General features: G+C 33.7%; 1 protein-coding gene across 1 annotated transcript in view; it reads left to right on the top strand.

The window, feature by feature from the left end:
* Positions 1–20,678, top strand: part of LOC119636816 — a 128,361-nt gene that overhangs the window by 10,389 nt on the left and 97,294 nt on the right. Inside the window, exon 2 of the mRNA XM_038032461.1 lies at positions 8,449–8,683. Coding sequence (XP_037888389.1) covers positions 8,527–8,683 — 157 coding nt within the window. The 5' untranslated portion in view covers positions 8,449–8,526. The remainder of the gene's footprint in view (positions 1–8,448; positions 8,684–20,678) is intronic.

Below are 20,678 nucleotides of genomic sequence, written 5' to 3'. Positions count from 1 at the left end.
TGAATGGCAAATGGGAAATACATTTGAGTCATTTTAAGACGAAATTCCGCTTTAAATGAAATTCGATTTTGTCAAAACGTTTCAAGGTCACAAAAGAGAGAAAAACCGTCGCGTCGTTCCTTCCGCCTTATTTAATATAGAACTAAAGCGCTTTGTTAGCCCGTTATGCTAAAGTTCAAGCCGCTTTAATTGGTATCACTCCTAAGGTGATTGTTGATTGCTAAGAAAAAAATGATTTGTCATTTTGTGATGGCCGCCATTTTGATTAAATACGGGAACTGTCACGAGGACTTGAAAGAATGTGCAAAATATCAGCATGGCTGGATATAAGGAGAAGGCTACAGCATCGACCGGCAGATTTTATTTAGATTCAGAAAGCAAGTTAAGCACAAAGTTTTAATATCATAAGCAATGCTTTGTTCACTTCAAGCCAGTGCTGTTGAGCGCCGAGCAATTCGATTAAAACCACATATATCACATCTTTTTCGTCTCAGTTACTTTGCTCACAAAAGCTGTCGGAAATTTATTAAAAAAGCTTTTCATCTTTCACTTATCGAAAAGATTTCCTTTTAAAGTTTTCAAGCGAAAATCAACATTTAAAATATGGCTCCCGAGGCAATAATAAAACAAACATACAGCATTTTCCAAAGGCAAAAAAAATTGTTAACGAAAAAGTAAATAAGAATAATGAAAAATGTAAATTTTTAAAAATATTGACAAAATGAAATGAGGTAACATTTTTACGTAAACATTATGACAACTTTTTCCACTCTCTCTCTCTCTCTCTCTCTCTCTCAGAATTTTAATATTATTAAAGTTGTCCATCTGGCAGCTACAGACTTGTACAATGAACAAAATACTAAATAAATAAATAGATATACAAAGAAAAAAACAGTTACGAGAATGTTATATAAGTTGAAAGATTTCATTGTCTCCTGAAAGTATTATAATTGCAGAGTAGTTGTTGTTGTTGTTGTTGTGTTGAATATCTTTGCGTGTCGGAGGGTCTTAATGATTAAAGACTCCTTATTTCCTGTCCGTAACCGCGACGCTAAGCACAATGCATTGATTAAGCGCTGACTCAAATTATATGCGAGGATTATCATTACACTTGGACTGATTTACTGATTGCATTTTGCCTTCTTCTCTTGAACGGTCAACTTAAATGCTTTATTCAAGTATAATAGCGCGTTGAAAAACAACGATTTGAAATGAGGATCAGAACTGATTCTAAAATCAATTATAAATAAAGGATAAGTGAATTATTACCTTTCACTAACACGAACCAATTACTGTGATTAGACTCACACCAAGTAATACAGCGATGCCACCACGGCAAACAAAATTCTTCTACAATCTCTTGCTAGTGATAATTACTTTTATTTATTGATAAAATGGAGTTTATTTGTGTACGATGAAGTTGGGGATTTGTAGTTAATTGAAATTTGCTTTAAAAACAAGCTGTATAGAGCCACTACCACTCCCTCTTATCCTGTCAACTGCGAGTAAGCTCTAAACGAAAATGACCGAATTTACGCTTGTAGCTCTTACGGATTGTTTTTGCCAAACGGTAAACGAGCCAAGCGGTGTCGACGCCAAGCCTATGGTAAATCACCCATCCTAATCGAGCTTTTTTTAGTTACCGACATTAAAGGCGCACATCGCAATGCCGATCCGATTTTCCTCTAAGCAAGTTGCTTTAGAACGCACTTATGCGGCATCGTAAAATTGAAAATCTTTTTACTTCTTTTTTTTTTTTTGTAATCTTAAAAGATCTCCTGAATAATAGGCAATGATATGCAAAAAGTTTTATGTGGAACCGAATACCGAATGGCTCGACGAGTTCGAGGTTTTTGCAAACCTCTGCTCTTTGTCTTCTTAATCGCTTTAAAAAAAAAACGACTCAGAAAATTCTATTTTGTCGTGACCGAATCCTTTATTTTTATATAATTTTTATACTCTACAAAGTAGGGTGAGCGTGGAGCGCTTTTTCTAATGTCAAACTAAATTTCGAAGTGTCACACAGATACTACACTGTTGGATAAACGGCCAGATAGAGACACAAACATACGGACATGCTTAGGCGCATTCTGAATTTGAAACTGCCCAAGACTTTTTTTATACGCACGTTATAAAAAAACTGACACACTATAATAGTGAGCAGGGGAAATCAGTTCCTCCCACTTTCATACAGGTACTACGCCCACTAAAAATAAGCTTAAATTTTTCTGAAATTATCTAATATGGTTTACGCATAATGAGGAATAAATCAATTTTTTCCTTTTGAAAAACTGAGGTATTCTCAGCTTAGGCGTGTCCTTCGATCGATTGGCCCATTTTCAATATTAACCTGCATGCAAGAACCTCGTCAAATTTGAAGTTGATAGCTCCATTCTTAGGGCCAGGAGCGTGTTTGCAACAGACATTACGCAGACGGGCAGAAGGACATGCTTAAATCGATTTAAAATTTGATGCTAATCCAGACATTCTGGGGTCTATGACGCTTGCTTCTCGACGTTTTGACAAAGTGGGTGAAGTGCATTCATATATATTTTATTACAAAACATTTGGGTTTTTTAAAAGTTCCTTCGCTGCCGCTTTGTTTTGTATTCCGATTCATGAATCGGTTTGTCCTAAATAAATTCGACGAAATCCCCACAATGTCGTGTTTACCAGACAGTACTATAAGCGAAGACAAGTTCGCCTTAGGGTACTTAAGCTGGCAAAAGATCGTACGGAAGCATCTCGATGCGGGGGCTGATTGTGCATTTTTTATAATCAACTTCCAGTCCTTTGCATATTCTGCAAAATCCTCGTCGGCATAAACGATCTAGTTTTCTAGCTCTCTGTCAGTAATACATTGCTCTCTGAACCTTACATTCAAAAGTGTTGCAGGCTAATGCCATTGCTTTACTGAGCTTTTATATCACTTACAAGGACATTTATTAAGTAAATAAATAATATGAAGTAAAAAATGAATACAATAACAAGATTTTCCTTAAATTGAAAAATAAGCACAGAGTAAATATACTTTTCTTTACAGTTAACTCAATTTTTATTTTCCTTATTTTTTTTTTTTTTGCAAACAGATTTTATTTGTTTTGTGTCTTACATGACCTTACTTAACTTACTTAACTCGTATGTTATCCTATAAAAAGGTTTTCTCGCAATCCCCAAAGAAATCATTTAACAGAAAATTTCTTTTAAAAAATTGTACTCAAAAGAAAGTTAAAAGAAACTGAATAAGTTGTTGTTGTTGTTGCTTCTCCCAAGGACAATTTAACTGGGTTTTTAGGTTTTACGTGCTTTTCAACTTTACGAAAAACTGCATTTAAAAAAAAAAAAAAAAATAGACGAAAAGAGAAACAAACATCTGCGGACAAAAATACATTAAAAATAATAAAAAAAAGGATACAGAGAATTTCACAAGAAATCTATAGGGACTGGAAAATATATATATATGTAACGCGTTCGAGTTTCACCTTTTCCTTTAAACTCTTTAATTAATTTTCCTTTATCTTTACTCAGGTCGAGATTTTTTTCGTAACGAAACCAAACATAAAACAGATTGAAAAAAATTAAGGAAAAAGCGAAAAAGAAAAAGTATTACGTAATTATCTGATATCGCAATAGACCGACACACAATGAAGTGATTTCTCATGGGGAAATCTTTCTTTCTCTTACATTCGGCGTGTTTTCTAAGTGTATATAAGTGAAAAAGAGGAAAATTGTGTTTTTAAAGAATTATTCCACATTATAACACAACACTACGATCATCATTTACAAAGCAACACAAACAAAAAAGAAAGAGGCGTTTATTAAAAGGTATCGCATTACGGGAATAAATCAAAATAAAAGTAAAAAAAGAAGAAGATGAAAATGTTGGCAGCTTTCGGTTTCTTTTTCCTTCACTTGAAGTGGTTTCTTTTGCTAGCTAAACTGCTTTAAGCATAAATGCCTTTGGATTCTTCCTACTTTCTTTATTTAACTTAAGCAAACATTTGTTGGCGAAACCCTCTTATCGATAAGACGGAATTTTCCTCAAAATAAAAAAAAAAAAAAATTGTTAACCAATTTGCGGCAAACGCTTTGACTTCTATTCGTCAAGGATACGACGGTCACAACGGTCTTATCCCCGCTAAATGCACATAGAATATTTATTTACTTAGCGTAGAGTCGGTTTATTTATTTATTTATTTATTGTTGTTGCTTGAGGTAAACTAAGCGAACTTAAAATTAAACACTTAACTATGACATTATAATTATAATATCAATTAAACGAAAAGAAAAAAATTAAATATGTACACATATAGTCCACTGACTTACGCACACATCATCCACATCAAATTGAGAGCGTGCTATCACAAATCGACGCAAAGCATACCAAGGCTTCGCTGCTAATTCGTAACAACATCGTTTAATACCTTAACGTAAACTTTGCAGTACAAGCATCCTATCGACAATACTTGAGCATTAGAAACGAATTTAAGTTTGGAAGAATGTAAGGAGACTGAGTTATAAATATTATTTACATGAGATCCCAAGTTAGTTAAATGCTTTATGATTGAATTTACTTTGTCTAAAATTTAGTGAAAGGAAAATTATTTGACGGATGAATAGGAACATTCCAGTTTAAACCATTTAACAAAAAGTTTTCGAGTCAATGCATTCCATTCATCAGCTTTACCAAGAAAGAAATACCTAAGATGAATCGGCGGTTTTCGAGTAAAGCCAAAGCTTTATTATTAATTGGCTGTCTACACATACTGGCAACGAAATTAGTGACTTCGAAGGTAGGTCACTTCCTTACGAAAAGCGAGAATTATTCCTGAACAGACTGGAATGCAGTAAAGCCAAAATAGTTTGGAGGTCATATGTCGGAGGCATATTCCGGTGTCAATCAGACCAAGCTCATGTCTAGTCCTATTATAAAGCATACGTTATCTCTTTTTCTCGAGCAACCTTATGTGAAATTAAATACGGAAAGTAAAACGAAGCTTACTATCAACTATTATATCTAGCTTTGTAGGTGAAAAAAGTCTTTTACATAGAGCATGTATTAAGTACTTCATGACATCTATTACCCACTCATGTCTTTGCGAAACTAAATTATCTAAAAGCACTATTCATGCAGGCGTCAGATATTTTTCTTTTATCTCAATATTTCCAACTTAAACTGAAGATAAGAAAAAGATCGATAAAGAGAGAAAAAGAGATCTATCTAGAGTAAGATGTAAAGAAAGAGGAAAATTTATTATCTAAAATATTGCGATCAGGTCTCCGTTAATGTACAAGCTTCCTTAAAAGGAGAAGACATCCCTCCATAAGACCAAAGATACACAAAATCCTTTTGCACAAAGCTAATTAATGAAAGGTGTTATCAACTACTAATATCCCTAACCCTTTTCCAAAATTCGAAGAAAGAACCTATATACAATAATTCAGTGCTTGCATTATCCGAATGAGTCTTCCAAAGGGATTTGTAGTATCAATCGCGAGGTTAAACGTTACTTTCATCCAAATTTTGTGGATATGCCTCTCATATCTTAATTCACCTTTATAAAATCAAATTCAACGCCTTTCTTCTAAATGTCACGATAGACTCATGTAAATTCTTGGCAATATCTTTTATAGATGAATTGGTCTAAATAAGAACCTTGAAGAAGCGTTGCATACTCGATATATTATCTCAATATTAATCATTTTTGTTCCTTATATATCTTTAATAAATCTGTTTGCTTGGTATACCATCGACCTGTATTAAGAACATTGTTATATATGTTTAATCAATGTCAAGATCGTATTGGTCGACCAGACTAAATAGTAAGAGAAGCGTTTCTTAATAGTTAATCCAGAATAATTTCTTACTACAAATGTAAGGTCGTACTGTTCTATTTTACCCACTGATCCTAACCGTTGTTACTCATACGTTTCTCTCAATGACTTCTCATATTTCAAGATTGGATCACTTTTACAAGTTCTTGAATTTCCGTAAAATTTTTCTAATAACAGCAGGCATCAATTTTTCAACATATGTTCGTTTTTAGATCAGAAATTGCTTATGAATTACTCAGACATATTTCAACTTTGTAATGTAACGGCAATGAAAGCACTCAAAGATGGCCACATCGCTTGGACTTGGCGGTCAATTGATTGAAACCTGATATTTTGATGAAATTAAAAGTCGATTACATTTACTTTATCCGATTTGGGCGTGAGCGAACTAGAAGCTCAAGGCCTGCTCAAAATTACATGCAAAGAAAAATTCGCTAAATTATGTCATCGATAGATTATCCACATTAAATAGTTTCTTCCTTGAGAGTTAAGCCGTTCTTCCGGGGATTTCTTGTTCGAAAATTATTTCATTAACGAGTCTGTTGAGTAGAAAACCATTAGAAGCAAGAAAAAAGTAGAACGCCACGGCCCACCCTTAAATGCATTACACCTTTCTGCACTTGTTCATGAGAGTGCTTTCCAAAATGAGATGTTATTTGGGAAGTCTTTGAAAAAGTGGTCTGATCCGAAGAGAGTTTTGAATACCGTCCATCTTTGGGCCACAGCACGTCAGTGTACCAAACTTAATAAACAATTGCGGTTTGTGAACATAAGGTGAACATAACAAAGAACGTGGACAGATGGACAGACACATTTTAATTGATTTGGAAAATGATTATGAATTTGAATATAAAATCGATCTATTTCATGTCCTTCTGAGTGTTGCATACATCCGCACAAACTTAATATGCAAGTGATGCAAGTTATAAAAATCTTTAAAAAAAAAAAAAAGAAAGAACAGAAAAATGTCATTTTAGAAGAAAGCCAATTTTCATAGTGAGCTATCAAATATCGCTGTAGTGTAGCAAACAGTTTATTTAACTGACCTCGTCGAACAAAAATTAAATTATTTGCTAGTCATCTATATCGATAAACTGTGCTAAATATTAGTTAAGTTATTTTTATTTCATTTTTACTTCTTATGATTGACATTTTCTTACTTATTGTGAAGGATTTTCCTACGTCATGTTATTAACCAAATGATTGATTTTCTTCGGTTTGCTAGTAATTGGCTGAAGGAAACCTTATAGTTAAATTTTAAGTTTAAGGTTACTGAGTGATATAACTGAGTGTCGTAAAATGCGGCTTTTCTTAACTTCGACTTGGATTTGTCTTCATTTTCCGTTGAAAACGTCACTAAATGGCGGAATTTTAACATTCAACGTATTAAACAAGTCAAGTGTAGTTGCTATCGTAAATTATTTGTTTTGCATACAATTACAAGCAGCTAAGCAGATGAAATACTTTATATTATCGAAGTGAGACCAATACTATGACAGCCCATCATACTTGATAAAATGTAGTAGTAATTCTTTCGAAAAAATGGTGTATTCTGCTGGAGGGTACCTACGTAACCTAGGTAAAGGAAATCATTTTTTATAACTTAACCAAAATTGATGGCATCGTTTGCACGGAGTGTGTGTGTGTGTTCAAAATCAAAAACACATATTTCGAAACTAATATTTAATAGGAATTTATGCAATAGAAATAATAAATATAAACGCAAGCAAGGTAACCTTTTGCTCGCTAAATGCATTCCTTAGTGACTTTATCGTAGAAAATTTACCGCCTGTTAGCGCGTACTATATAATAAATCATCTAAATGGTTTTCATGATGGCTGAGCGCATAGTCTTGGTTTTTTTGCAATGATATGAAAAAAATGTTAAATTGTTAGCGAAAACAATCAATCTTTTTCGGAATTGTCTCCATGAAAGGATGGTAACACACAATAACTGCTGTAAATTACCCTCTGATGAATTATTGCTTATTGATAAAACTGTTCAATTACCTTGCGTGTTAGCGATACTTGGCAATAGCTTATTGGCGTTTTTAAAGCTTTAATCAATTGTAACACTTGATCGTGGCTGCAATTAATAACTAAATTGCGACAAATAAGAAAACGATTACGTTTTTGATTCAATTTAGATTTCACTTACTAACTAATTTAATTTAAAATCCAAATTTTCTTATGCAAAATATTTAAAAGGAGCATTTGTAAAGGCCATATAAAAGAACAAGAAAAAAAAAAAAACAACAAAAAACTTAATTAATCAATATTTTAATCGAAATGATAAAAAGCATTACCGAAAAGCCTAAGCAAAGTTCCTGTAACAACAACAATCCGAAACTTCGACTGACCACTTCCTTTGCGTATTATAATTTTTTTTAATTGAAAGAAAAATGCTTAGAAAGGTGGAAATTGCTTCTATTTTTTTTTCTTTTTTTTTTTTTTTTTTCTTCATCACTCTTAACCAAACTAATGGTTGGACTTTAGCAGAGCTTTGTGAAAATGGTTATAAATGAGAATTAATTAACTCCCTTATGCCTTTTTTTTTTATGAATGCATTTTAACACAATTTCTGCATTTTTCTCTTTATTCATTTTCTTTACAGGTTTTTACAGGATTATGTTGACGGAGGCATAATGAAAATTTTTAAATGTTTCTCGTCCATGATTCATTTTTAATTTAAATGAAGAAAATTTTAAACATAATTTTCTTAAGCACAAATCTTTTTACAATAATGCCTAACCATCAAAAATGTTTATCTACAAAAATTGGACTAATCTTAGTGAATTTGATATTAAGTGGAGTAAAAGCAGAGCAACATCCAGTTACGGCAGATGAGGGTAAGTCTACAAATTTTTTCAACAATTTTCTTACACAGATTGCATTGCAGTGCGCAGCACGATAGACGAGAGAAATAAATCGAAAATATTTTTTCTCAATGTGTAACACAAACCATGGAGATTTGCAGGAAGTGGCTGAGAATTGTAAGATATTTTAATATACCGGAATTTAAGAGTAATAATCTAAATCTTAAGTTTCCTTTTACTGGAACTTATAAAAAAAAAAGAAAAAATTATATTATGACGCACTATAAAATTGAGTAGGCGCGGCCGATTTTATCCATTTTTGTCGAGATACTAGAGCAGTGCCCATAGAATATACGGTCAATTTTTTGTAGGTTTTCCTGCTGCAGTTTGCGAATAATGAGCAAAAAACCAATTTTTTATTTCTTTTGAAAAGCAGACTTGCCACCTTTTTATGCAGTACTGTGGACGAGTCCTTCAACGGATTTGGAAAACTTTCAATATTAATCTGCGTCCAATAGCGTTCAATTATTCCACCAAAGTTGAAGTCGATAGGTGCAGTTTTGCGTTCAAGAGCATGTCTACAATAGACATAGCACAGACGGACAGACGATACAATTTTTTCTAATTCCAATTTAATATCATTTTTTTTCTGCTAACTCGTGTTGCAGAAAATTGGATATAAGTAGAAAATAAAATTTTAGGGGTAACCTGGGGCGTGTTGGCAAACGTAACGGAACCATTTTAGACTGAAGATAAAAGTGATACTACTGGCCGTATAAGAGAAATGTCACTATTTTATAGAGATTGATTTAGTTTTTTCCATATTTTGAGCGCGCATATAGGCGGATCACAGTCATTCATCGTGCTTCGTTGCTGCATGTAAACCAATGCAGCTTCTTACATCTATATGGCCTCTTTAGGATCCAAGACCGAGAAAGTATCAAGATCGACTTGATGAACCAGCTATTCTTGAAATAATTTTAGAAAAAAACGCTAGCTACCAAAAGTTTTTTTCAAAATTTTGCAAACTGCAGCAATAAGACTATAGCCCCGATTGCTATCATTATTGGGTTTCAATCCAAAAAAGATCGCCCTTAGCAGCTGAAATTCTACAGATCTATCTGCTTGTTGTCTACACATTTGTTTTTGTGTTGAGACGACTGTTCAGAACTTTTGAGAAATTTTCAGGAAATACGGAAAACTTGAATAATTCTTCCTAAGAAAGCCGTACATTGATCGTAGCTTATGCTTTTAGTCTTAGCAACACTCTATGTTGTTTGGTGCCATTTACAGGGCGCACTCGAAACTTTGGCATTTTTGATCAGTAGACTCTCAGGATATTTTTTGAAAATTGTGATTCCACGAAATGATGAATCAACCCTTGAATAGTTTCGTGCGATAGTTTTTACGAAATTCATTGTAGATTATTAAGAGGAGGGTGAAGCTGTCAACTTACTTTCACTTTTGGAAAAGATGCACCATCCCTTGCCGTTCTAAAACGCTGCTATAACGACTTAAGTCGTGGCGGTCGTTCGCGCATGCGCGGAAATCGGCAAGGTCATCCAAAATCATTTGTTGTGTGAGGCTCAGCAAACGTTGGCGCTATGCAAAAACCGCACCTTACTGTAAAATCGAGGCACCATTAAACCTTAGTTCCAATAGCATATGTTGAATGGAAATAATTTGAACAAATGCAAAAGCGTCATCATAGATCATAAAGAAGAACATTTGAAAAAACAATAAAGTCATTTTTAATGACAGTGAAAGTGTTGTCTTTTTTTTTCTTTAAGAAGCTAGAAATATAGATGGTCTCCATTTATCACGCAAACATCGTTATCCAAGAAAAAAAAAAATAATAAAATTTAGTGTAAAATCTAAATCTCAAAGATGGCCTTTACAGATCTTTTTCAATATCTTAGATTTAGCCGGGATAAACTCTTGGATTTTATATAAAGAAGCGGCGGGTGGGGAAATATCGAGGCAAGAGTTTTTATTTCAGTTGGCAGAAGAACTTGGGACCGAATATCAGAAAGAGAAACAGATAAGCCAAGAATGCTCATCAAAAACAATAATAAACACAAACACTGCTTCTTCTGAGCGGAGATCTTGTCAAATAAGATATTGTAAAGTCAACAAAACAAACAAAATTTGTATAAAATGTAAAAAATACGTATGTGGAAAATGTGCAATACAAAATGATGTAATTTGTAAAAAATGTGATGAAAATGCATAAAAGTAAATAAAACATACAATATCGAAAAGCGGGGAACGAGTATCTATTGTAGCATCAGAAAAATATTTTGTTTACTATCTACTTTACATATGTTTTTTTTGACGCGGTCATTTGACCGCTCATGGTAGAAATAGGTATACATGAAATGTCGGTAGCCTTAGTGTTAATATTTCTCAACAAAAATGGGTGAAATATTGTTTTTGACTTGCTAAGCAAAGTGGAAATAAGGGCGTGGCTTTTTAAATCGTTTCCACATAAACACTCTTTCAAACAACGAAGCCTTACGTGGCAGCAATGCCTAATAGTTAACGTTGTGTAGGGAGAATTTGCAAAAAAGCAATGGTTTGGCATATGACTTTGCGTTGGCAAGTTGAGGCTATATTGGTCTGCCTTCCCGATCGCTCAGCCTATAAGTGTTCCCGTGAAAATTAAGGAAAAACAAGTGGAATCATTATAGTCGGGATAAGCCGACTATTAAACGCCCTTCGCCACATTGTCTAACACAATTCTTATTTTTATATGAAATTACTATTACGGGGCAATTTTTATCATCACTTTACTAAGTGGTAGTAGGATGCAAAATATAGGCCGTGGTAGGCCAAATTTGGCATGGCTTATTTTTTCATGTTTCATTGCTATTATAACTTTTTGTCGTATGAACTTCAGTTTTCGCTATATGAGAGGGGTTTCAACAATAGGCCCAGCCGATTCAAAGTTTCCATACCAACTTAGAATGTCGAAAATACCACTACTTAACGACTACTACCTTTCCCCGATAATTTTGAAAATTAGAATTTTTTTTTAGAATAGGGCGTTATCGAAAAGCGTGGTTGAAAAAGTGGGCCGATCCGAATCATTTGCAATAGTGTTCCTTGTTGGGTCGCTGCACCAAATTTCATCAAAATATATCAAAAATGACCACCTGTACCTTAAACACAAATTTACATGGATGGACGTCAGATGGACAGATGAGTAGACCGGCTTAGATTAATTCAGATTATGATTTTGAATCGATCGGTATTATAAAAAAAGTGGTTTTATTTCAAGCCTTCCTGCGGGTTACATATGTCCACATTAACTTAATATACCTTATACCACAAGTGGTGTAGGGCATAATGATGGTAATATAAATAGTTTTAGTTATTGTACGACAAAGTAAGATGAAAAACATAATGACTTCAGACGTAATGGCGTAGAATAATGATCGTTAATATCGCTTTTTTTTTTCAAGCACTGTGCGGTTGTACGAGCTCATCACTTCGCTTATGTATAAGACTTAATAATTTCTCACAAAATTTCTTATTGACTTTGTAATAACTTATTTTATTTTATTACCGTCATTCACACAGAAATCAAGAAGACTTGTCGCATAATCACCCTGCAGGCCTTTTCAGTTGCTTAGTAACAGAAAATACTTAAAAAAGTATTTATATAAAATAATGATTGAAACAATTATAAAATCCCTCTTGCGGTCAATTGTATGTGAAACCCATGCGTACAAACACATGCAGAGCCACTTGACTATTTAAAAAATCAAGAGACAAGCTTACCAAAGCAACCTATCAAACGTTGACAAGCTCTAACTGACTGAATGAATGACATAGAGTTAAATACAACAAATAATAAATAAATCAAAGACAAGCATGAAAATAAACTCCTGCCATGGAAAATCAATTACTTCGTAACATAAAAAAGGGAAAAAATAAAACCCAGGCAAGCACACACATATACATGCAATATACGTAAACGTAAAGAGCAAGTAATAACAGAACACATCTACGAAATCTTTTTATGTTTTAATACCAGAGATTGTAATCAACCGTACAGAAAACATATAAGAGATCAGAACGAACGCTCAGCTCAGAGAGAAATTGTAATGGAAAATTTAATTTAATAAATAAATGAAAATCATTCAAGTGCAGTAAAACTAAAATTAAATCAATGCATCTGTGGAAATGAATGAAACGAATCGAATCAATAGACGAACGAAATGAAAACAAATTATAGCGTCTATGAAATGTAAGTTTATTTTATTTTTTTTTATCTGCATATACGCACGTAAACACTAGAGAAAGTGAAATGCTTATAAATCAATTTCTGAGCTAAATTGAAAAGAATTTCTTTTCTTCAAATTGCATTAAATATAAGCAAACTAAACATAACATAATTCCATCGTTGACGTGGCTTCATAAAACTTGTGACTGTCTCTACAAAATGGTTGATAAGAATATTTACCTTGAAAAAAATTAATTAAAATAACATTATAGTCCAAATCGGTCTCTCAATGCAATTCTTGATGGGCCGCAGTGAGACTATAGGCAGGATGGCATGGTTAGATAGGCTCAGGGATTACGTGTCCCTTCGAATAATTAAATAAAACATACGTACGTGCAATAACTTTAGTTAACCGCAGCCCACGGCTCACTAATTAGCTAGTTCAGTTTTGGCACTCCATTCCTCTTGCAGTGGCAATGCAAGGTTGCCCTAAACTTTGTTTAAATAACAGCTTTCGAGGTAAGAGAACATAGACTTACTACTATATTGGTTAATAAAAATTGTCGTAGGGTGTTTCCACAAAACTGGCGTCCAACTAAATTGCTACATAAATGCAAGTCTGACGGACATACAAGCACAAGTTTTTTACGCAAAAACCGTCAGGCCATCCACTCATAAATACGCGTTATGTAGAGTTTTCGCTACTTCCGAAATACCTGCGTAATTGCTTACCAATACTGACAGGCTAAGGAATATCTTGTGGTCACTTTCTGAGATTATCACTTTCACGTCACGTCTTATGATTATCACGTTCTATCAAAGATGCATAGTATAGAGTATTTTTCATTTTGTAAACTATTTTAGACTACTTTGAATGCGACAACCTGCCTATGTATAGCGGCGCAATCTACCAGCTTGTCTCAAACAAATATTAGAAAATGGTAATAAATTAAGTCTTCGCTTATTACGCGGAGCGTAGGAAAGGTCTAACCGAGTTCGTGTTTTAATATATTTCATCTCCGAAAAATTGGGGCATACTAGATGTGATCTTGGGCAGTATATGCCCATTCCTAGCCGACTTAGGTGTAACATCTGCAGTTACGCCCATTTCTTTATCTATAGTTATTGCTTGCGAAAGCTGCAATTTGTCGTTTATATCCCTAGTTGCTCGGCGCAAAACAATGCAAGCACCTGGTGCGATGCGCCCCCTACCGTCGTTTTAACACACCATCCCAACTTTTATAATTTTAATAATTCCACCGTCAATTAAATCAAGTACATAATCCCTTAGACAGCTTTATACTTTATTTTTTCAGGCTACAATCCTTTGCTACTTTCTTGCATAGATTACGCTCGAGAAGCATCAGAGACTAATTCACCAAAAAACGAAGTCAATAATAATAGTAACACAAATGTTTCCATTCGCACTTCTTTCGCATCGCAAATTTATCATACGTTTAGTGGTACACAGGCGTTATGAGGACCTCAATAAAGGCCTCTGCTTGTCCGAAACCGGATAAGAATAGAGCTCTGTTGCAGTGGGGAGCAAAAAACATAAAAGACAGACAGAGAGATATAGAAACAAAGATGAGGAGGTTTGAAAAAAGAAAGACACAACTAACAAACAACTGCTTGACAGTGTTTATCATTTCAAATCGCTTAAGGCGTTTTTCAACGGGAAAACCACATAACATAGCCCAGACGGACCTTCGCAGCCGACACGAATTCAGCTGGTAATGTGCCATTAAACCGACGCAAACAGGCAAAACCATTTGACATATTGACAAATCATAACTCGTCACTCTCTCTGTAATAAACAAACCAATGGCAGATCTAATGTTATGGACATATAAGGAATCCGATAAAGAGATTAGGTTATAAATATTACGAAGATTTTTACAAGGACTTACTTTATTCCGAAGGGTTGACTTTATCCCAAAGAATAAATAATTATTATACCACTGTTTAGGACTTGCTGGAACTTTTGGATTAAAAATTGAGCAAAAAAATTTCTCAATAGCAGCCAACATTATCTGCCTGAATAGCAAAGCGAACTCTTTGTTTTCTCATTTGCGCCGCTTGTGAATAAAGCAAATAAATTTTCTCAAATCATTGACTTTAGTTGTAGTGTAAACAATGATGAAAGTAGTCAAGCGTAGCTCTATTTAATTACAGAGCACAAAGGCCCAGCCTAATTAGTTTGTCGTTTCTTTTAGAACGCTTATAGATAGAGTTTGAAATTTCGAAAAGTACCCTTCGTATCAATTTATACGTCATTCGGGTTAGAAACATAATCATTTTCTGAATTGAGTTTAATATGTCTCTCTTCTTCCGATATCTTATACACTCTTGTGTTCAATCGATCGATCGCTTTGTTCGAAGCATTTAAATGAAGGTTTGTACACGGCTATATTTAGGCTCAAAAACGAGTAATTTTGAAAATACATGTGATCCGACTCTTTGCGAGATTTAAAAAAAGTTCTTAAATAAAAAAAATTTCCAATTTTTAATATATCTCTTGCCTTGTTGCTCATATGACAACAGGGTTTAACTTTTAGTATATCTTCTCCCTCTTCTTCCGGGAGTTAGCAAATCAACAACAAATGATTCGCCTGGTTAGATATTTTGTAAAGTAAATTGATTGCAAATAGTGATATGATATATAAATTTACTACCCTGTTTGGATCACATATATCTATCATGCGGAATGTCTTCCCCTGTGAAGGTTGTGATTAATACAATAATAAGTTTCTTGACCAAAAAATTAAATTTGCTTTTTACTTCATGTCTCTCTCTCTCTCTCTCTCTCTCTCTCTCTCTCTCTCTCTCTCTCCCTCTCTCTCTTTCTCTCTTTCTCTTTCTTTCTCTCTCTCTCTCTCTCGCAATCAGGCATAACTTTGACGACTATGGGCAAGTAATTGTATTAGGCAAAGTTTTATGCGGTACATAATGATCAGTGTTCTTGTTGCTCGTACCAGTTTGTTTGAGAGATTGTCTTTGCCTTAACCCAAAACCAAAAAAAGAAGAAAAAATGCGACAAACGTTTCTCCTATGATGAATGAGCCGTTAAAAGAAGTGACAATCAAAATAGAAAAGGATCTCGTTTACGCCAATGAAAAGCATTCGCATATCAACAATTAGGATTAGCTTCACGGCATCCATTCTGCCATTTAAAAGTTTCTTGCTTATGTTGCATGTATCTTTATCAAAGTCCGATATATAATTTTTGAAAAAGCCTTCAATGCGTTTAACAAATTGAAAAAAATTAAAAAAAAAAAAAAACAACTCAAAAGCAAACAATGTTTTCGTTAATAACTTAGTGGGAGGGCACAATGGTGAGTAGAATAATAAAAGCGGCAAGAAAGTATAGAAATTTTATGTTAAAATAGGACCATTTTTGACCTACTAACACGACCGCAATTAACTGAAAAATGCGATTCTCATTTATTTACTTTATGTGGCGGCTCTAAATACCACCCTAAGGCGTGGATAACTTTCTTACTTGCTTTTCATTTATTGTACATTATTTAATTTTTTTTTCTTTTTTTCATAAAAAAAGAATGCAGTAACTGGGTTATTAGTCTGTTAATGAATTTCCGTAAGCAAAGTTTGCGTTAGTTTTTTTTTTTTTTTTCTTTTTTTTCTCTTTTTATTTCTTTTTAGCACAAATCTCCATATACAATATAGTTTATTTATTGTTACAGTTAGACCAGAGAAAGTGTTAATGAGGTTTGTTAGTAATAATTTAAAAGCCAACTTTAACATTTTTAACATAAACATGAGTTTATTATTCGTGTAAAATCATTCAAAATGAAAAAGTTGCTTAAGTATTGTAAACCATAATGAAATGTTGCACTCCTTTTATTTTACAAAATTAATAAAAAGAAAAAGAAATCATGTTCGGTTTAAAGCGAATTTCAGATACCCACAGCCTTAAGTAAAGATATCATAAAAGGAAAAAAAAAAACAACAAGTAGGAATATTATAGTAGAACACGATCGACCGTTAAAAACCCTATACTATATTGTCTAACACAATTCTTATTTTTATTATAGAATATAAAAATTATATCTTGTGTTCCATATAAAGGCATACTTTTCATGTGCATATTGATGGAAAAGCGAGCCCAAAATGTAGCCTCATGTAGTACAAGATTAATCCTTACATAAGACAGAGTCCTAAAATAGGCTTAGATCGTTCAGATATTGTAAAGTTCAGTTTTTTAAGAAATTACTGTTATGAGTCAATACTCATCATACATCACTTGTTGAAACTTACACTTTTCTGCTCTACAAAGAATCAATTTTCGAGAAAATTCTTATTATGGTAGGATCCAAAATATAGGCCGAACCTACTTTTACGCTATAATCATCATTGAAAACATTGAAAATTACATTTTTTCGCCGTATCAACTTTAGTTTTCTCTATATGAGAGAGGGTTCAAAAATTTCCCCAGCCAGTTCAAAGTTTTATGCCGAGTTTAGAATGCCGAAAATATTACTACTTAGCGACTTTTGCCGAGAAATTTTGAAAAATGCAATTTTTTCCCATATAACAACTTTTTAGAATAGATCTTAATATAGGGAGTCGTCGAGAAAGTGGACCGATCAGAACCATTTTCAATAGCCTTCTTTCCTCGGCCGAAAACACGTCATCAAATTTATTCAAAATATATCGATAATTGCGACCTGTAGCTTGGACACAAATATACATGCACATACACCAGACGGAAAGAAAGGCTTAGATCAATTCAGATTGTGTTTCTGAATCGATCAATATAATAAAAGGTGCATCTATCTTAAGCCCTTCTACGTATTATATACGCCCGCACTAAACATAAGTGGTGCAGGGTGCAAAAAATTAAACCTGAATGTGTTCATCTTTAACCATTAACCAGAACACTACAATCGCAAGTAATTTTATTTTATTATAATTATTGTGAGCATGCCGACCAATCAATTGTACTTTACTGTAAGCGCGTTCACATCCACTTCTTTCATAGCATGCATCTCAATTAACTATTTGTAAAATTTTTATTTCCATTTCATTCCATCCATGTTATTGATTAATCGGTTAACTGCAATGCTAAGTCCTAATTATGGTTTCATACTCTCCATTGTTTTTGTTAAGTGTATTGTAGATAAGTTTTGGAGTTCAATTTCATGAATTTACTTAAATTTAATTAAATATTTCGATAAATTAAATATGATTGAATAATAGGCATTTTAGTCTTATCCTCTGTATGTATGTGTGATAAAGCAGACAATTGCCTTTCATATAAATGTTAATTCGCATTGACTGCATGTGCAAGTGATCTTAGTAACATATATTAATTATTATATAATGTTTTAGAATTTTATTTGAAGAATTTCATTGTTAGTTTCGATTATATCCTAAATCACTGGCGGGGTACAAGCATATGTTAAGTTTGATCGGATGAACAGAACATCCAGGAGAACTTGGAAGAGACTTATTTGTTATTATAGCCATCGACTCAGAATCACTTTGTAAATCGATCTAAGCTTGTCTGTCCATCTGTCTTGTCTTCTTGTGTTCAATCTGCAGGTAACAATTTTTGACATATTTTGGCAAAATTAGGTACGCTGACGTGTTTTGGTCTAAGCAGACACGCTATTAGACTGGGTTCAGGTCGGATCACTTCTTCGACCACTTCCCACACAAAGCCTTATTTTGAAAAGACTTTTACGAACCATCTTAGGACAACGTGTGCCCATTATAATGTTTGTGTTTGTTCCAGCAATCAAGACTGAGGATGGCTTCGGTATCGAGCATTTTCCTGATGTCAGTCAAAATTCCATATTTCATCGTATAAAGAATATCCAATAGAATCAACAAATTAACAAAATACTTTCAGAGGAATGGCATTGAAATCCATGGGGTAGCATTTGGGCCGACATGTTTGTTTAAAATTTTTCACTATTCACCGCTTATTAAAGTTAAATTCACAAGTCGAAGCTAATCACTTAATGTAATGGAAAAATTCATGAATAACTGTGTCTAAGCCAAGTGGTGCAGCGTATTCAACGGCGGCTTGCTATAACGTCTCTACTTGCCTTTGAATGCAACTAAGAATATGGAAATCAAGTTTCAGTCCAAAATTCTGTGACACTTAGAGTTCTGTCAACATCCAAAATCGACGACATGGTTTAACTCGCGAAAATTCCCTTCGATAAAGTACATATCTATGCTTATACATATATATTGGGGAGTTTGATTGTAACTATTATGTGGTAAGGTTTGACGCAAAGTCACAAAAGCTATGACAAGCAAAGGCATTGTTTTCTCTTATCGTTTCTGATTAGCGGTCTTAAGCCAGAATGCGATTGTTATTCTACTTAATATAACATACTGTTACGGAAATACCAAATCCAGTTCATTCCAATTTATTGATTTTTCCAAACAATAAATTCCCTAGAGAGGGGAAACCCAAGTGCATATTCGCGGCGCGTCATGCAGTTGCCGGCCGAGGAAATCGATTAGCGGGAAAGCAAGTTAACGGATCAAAAATGAAGCCACGATCGTGGGTAATAGTAATATGCTTGTAAAAATGTGTATAAGTAGACTATTTGCGCAAGTCAGAGTCAGTCGGACAAGAACATTTGAGTCGAAAAACGGCATTGAGGAGTTGAGAAGTCGAGAGCATTGCCAAAGTAAAATGTAAATAGTTCTACCCTTAAACATATTAATTGTAAATAAACAATCTTGAAGTGAAATCGAGGAAGTGTTTTTCTCTTCGAAAAACCACGATCTGGCATTACGAATCCTATCCGAGAAAAGTGAATTTCGTAACAATGTGTCGATTAAAGTTATATGCAGACTAAATCATCAAAAATTCATTCTTACTCAACTTTAGTGAGGTTGTCTTTTTTTTTTTTCTCTACATTCGCGATTATTTGCCAGGTTGGGTGTCCAGTAGATAAATTCTCGCCCGCCATTTTCAAATGTTCGATGAAGCGCTTCTTTCCGTAAATCTCATGGCAACAGTCCCGGGCAAATAAAGAACTCGATCTTGAAAAAGTAATAAATATTTTTAATTGACTAGGAACCCGACAATAGATGTTTCTCCTGACCTTATTATCCCTAAAAATGATCAGTACGATCAGTAAGCAAAACTTTTAATTTCAAGCAAAAGTAGACAACACTAACTTACTCCAGTATTCTCTTTATATTCAAGGAAAATCGAATGCTACTTTTATACAGAAAATTTCTGTTCAATTTCACAGCACATACAAGAGACTAGTGCGGTTTTTAAACATTAATGAATAAACTAATTGTTGTTCAGAATATTCACCAACTGGTCCCTGTGCCGCAATGGTAAGCTATACTTCTCGTCAAAGCATCGATACATTGAAAATGATCTTTGTTCTATTGCAGCCTGCATACTATTCAATATATGCTTGAATGATACTCAACTGATTGGATAAGAAAAAGAAAAAGACGAAGAAGAGAAGAGAAAAAAATCTTATAATAATATTTTATAAAAGTGGAAAACTTCTAAATTGATTATATTCAATTTCCTCGCCTTTTCATTATAACGTATTCTATGAAGAGGTTTTGCACGTAAAACTAGTTCATCGACTGCGCAAGCAGAGCCTTAGTTTCCTTTTTATTTCAGTCGTTTTCGTTTCACAACAATTCCTATTGCTGTCAAAGGCAAGCAAAGCGACTTTTTGTATCGTTATATTTTCACTATAACCACATAATTCGATATTTCTTCGGCGAGCCAATAAGAGTCATTTACCATTTAATAGCATCGTTGTGGTGTAAATTTGTTTGTAT

This window comes from Glossina fuscipes, unplaced genomic scaffold, assembly GCF_014805625.2.
Source record: "Glossina fuscipes isolate IAEA_lab_2018 unplaced genomic scaffold, Yale_Gfus_2 28, whole genome shotgun sequence".
Classification (NCBI taxonomy): domain Eukaryota; kingdom Metazoa; phylum Arthropoda; class Insecta; order Diptera; family Glossinidae; genus Glossina; species Glossina fuscipes.
Note: the sequence above shows the minus strand (reverse complement) of the source record. Positions and strands in the feature narration are given on the sequence as shown.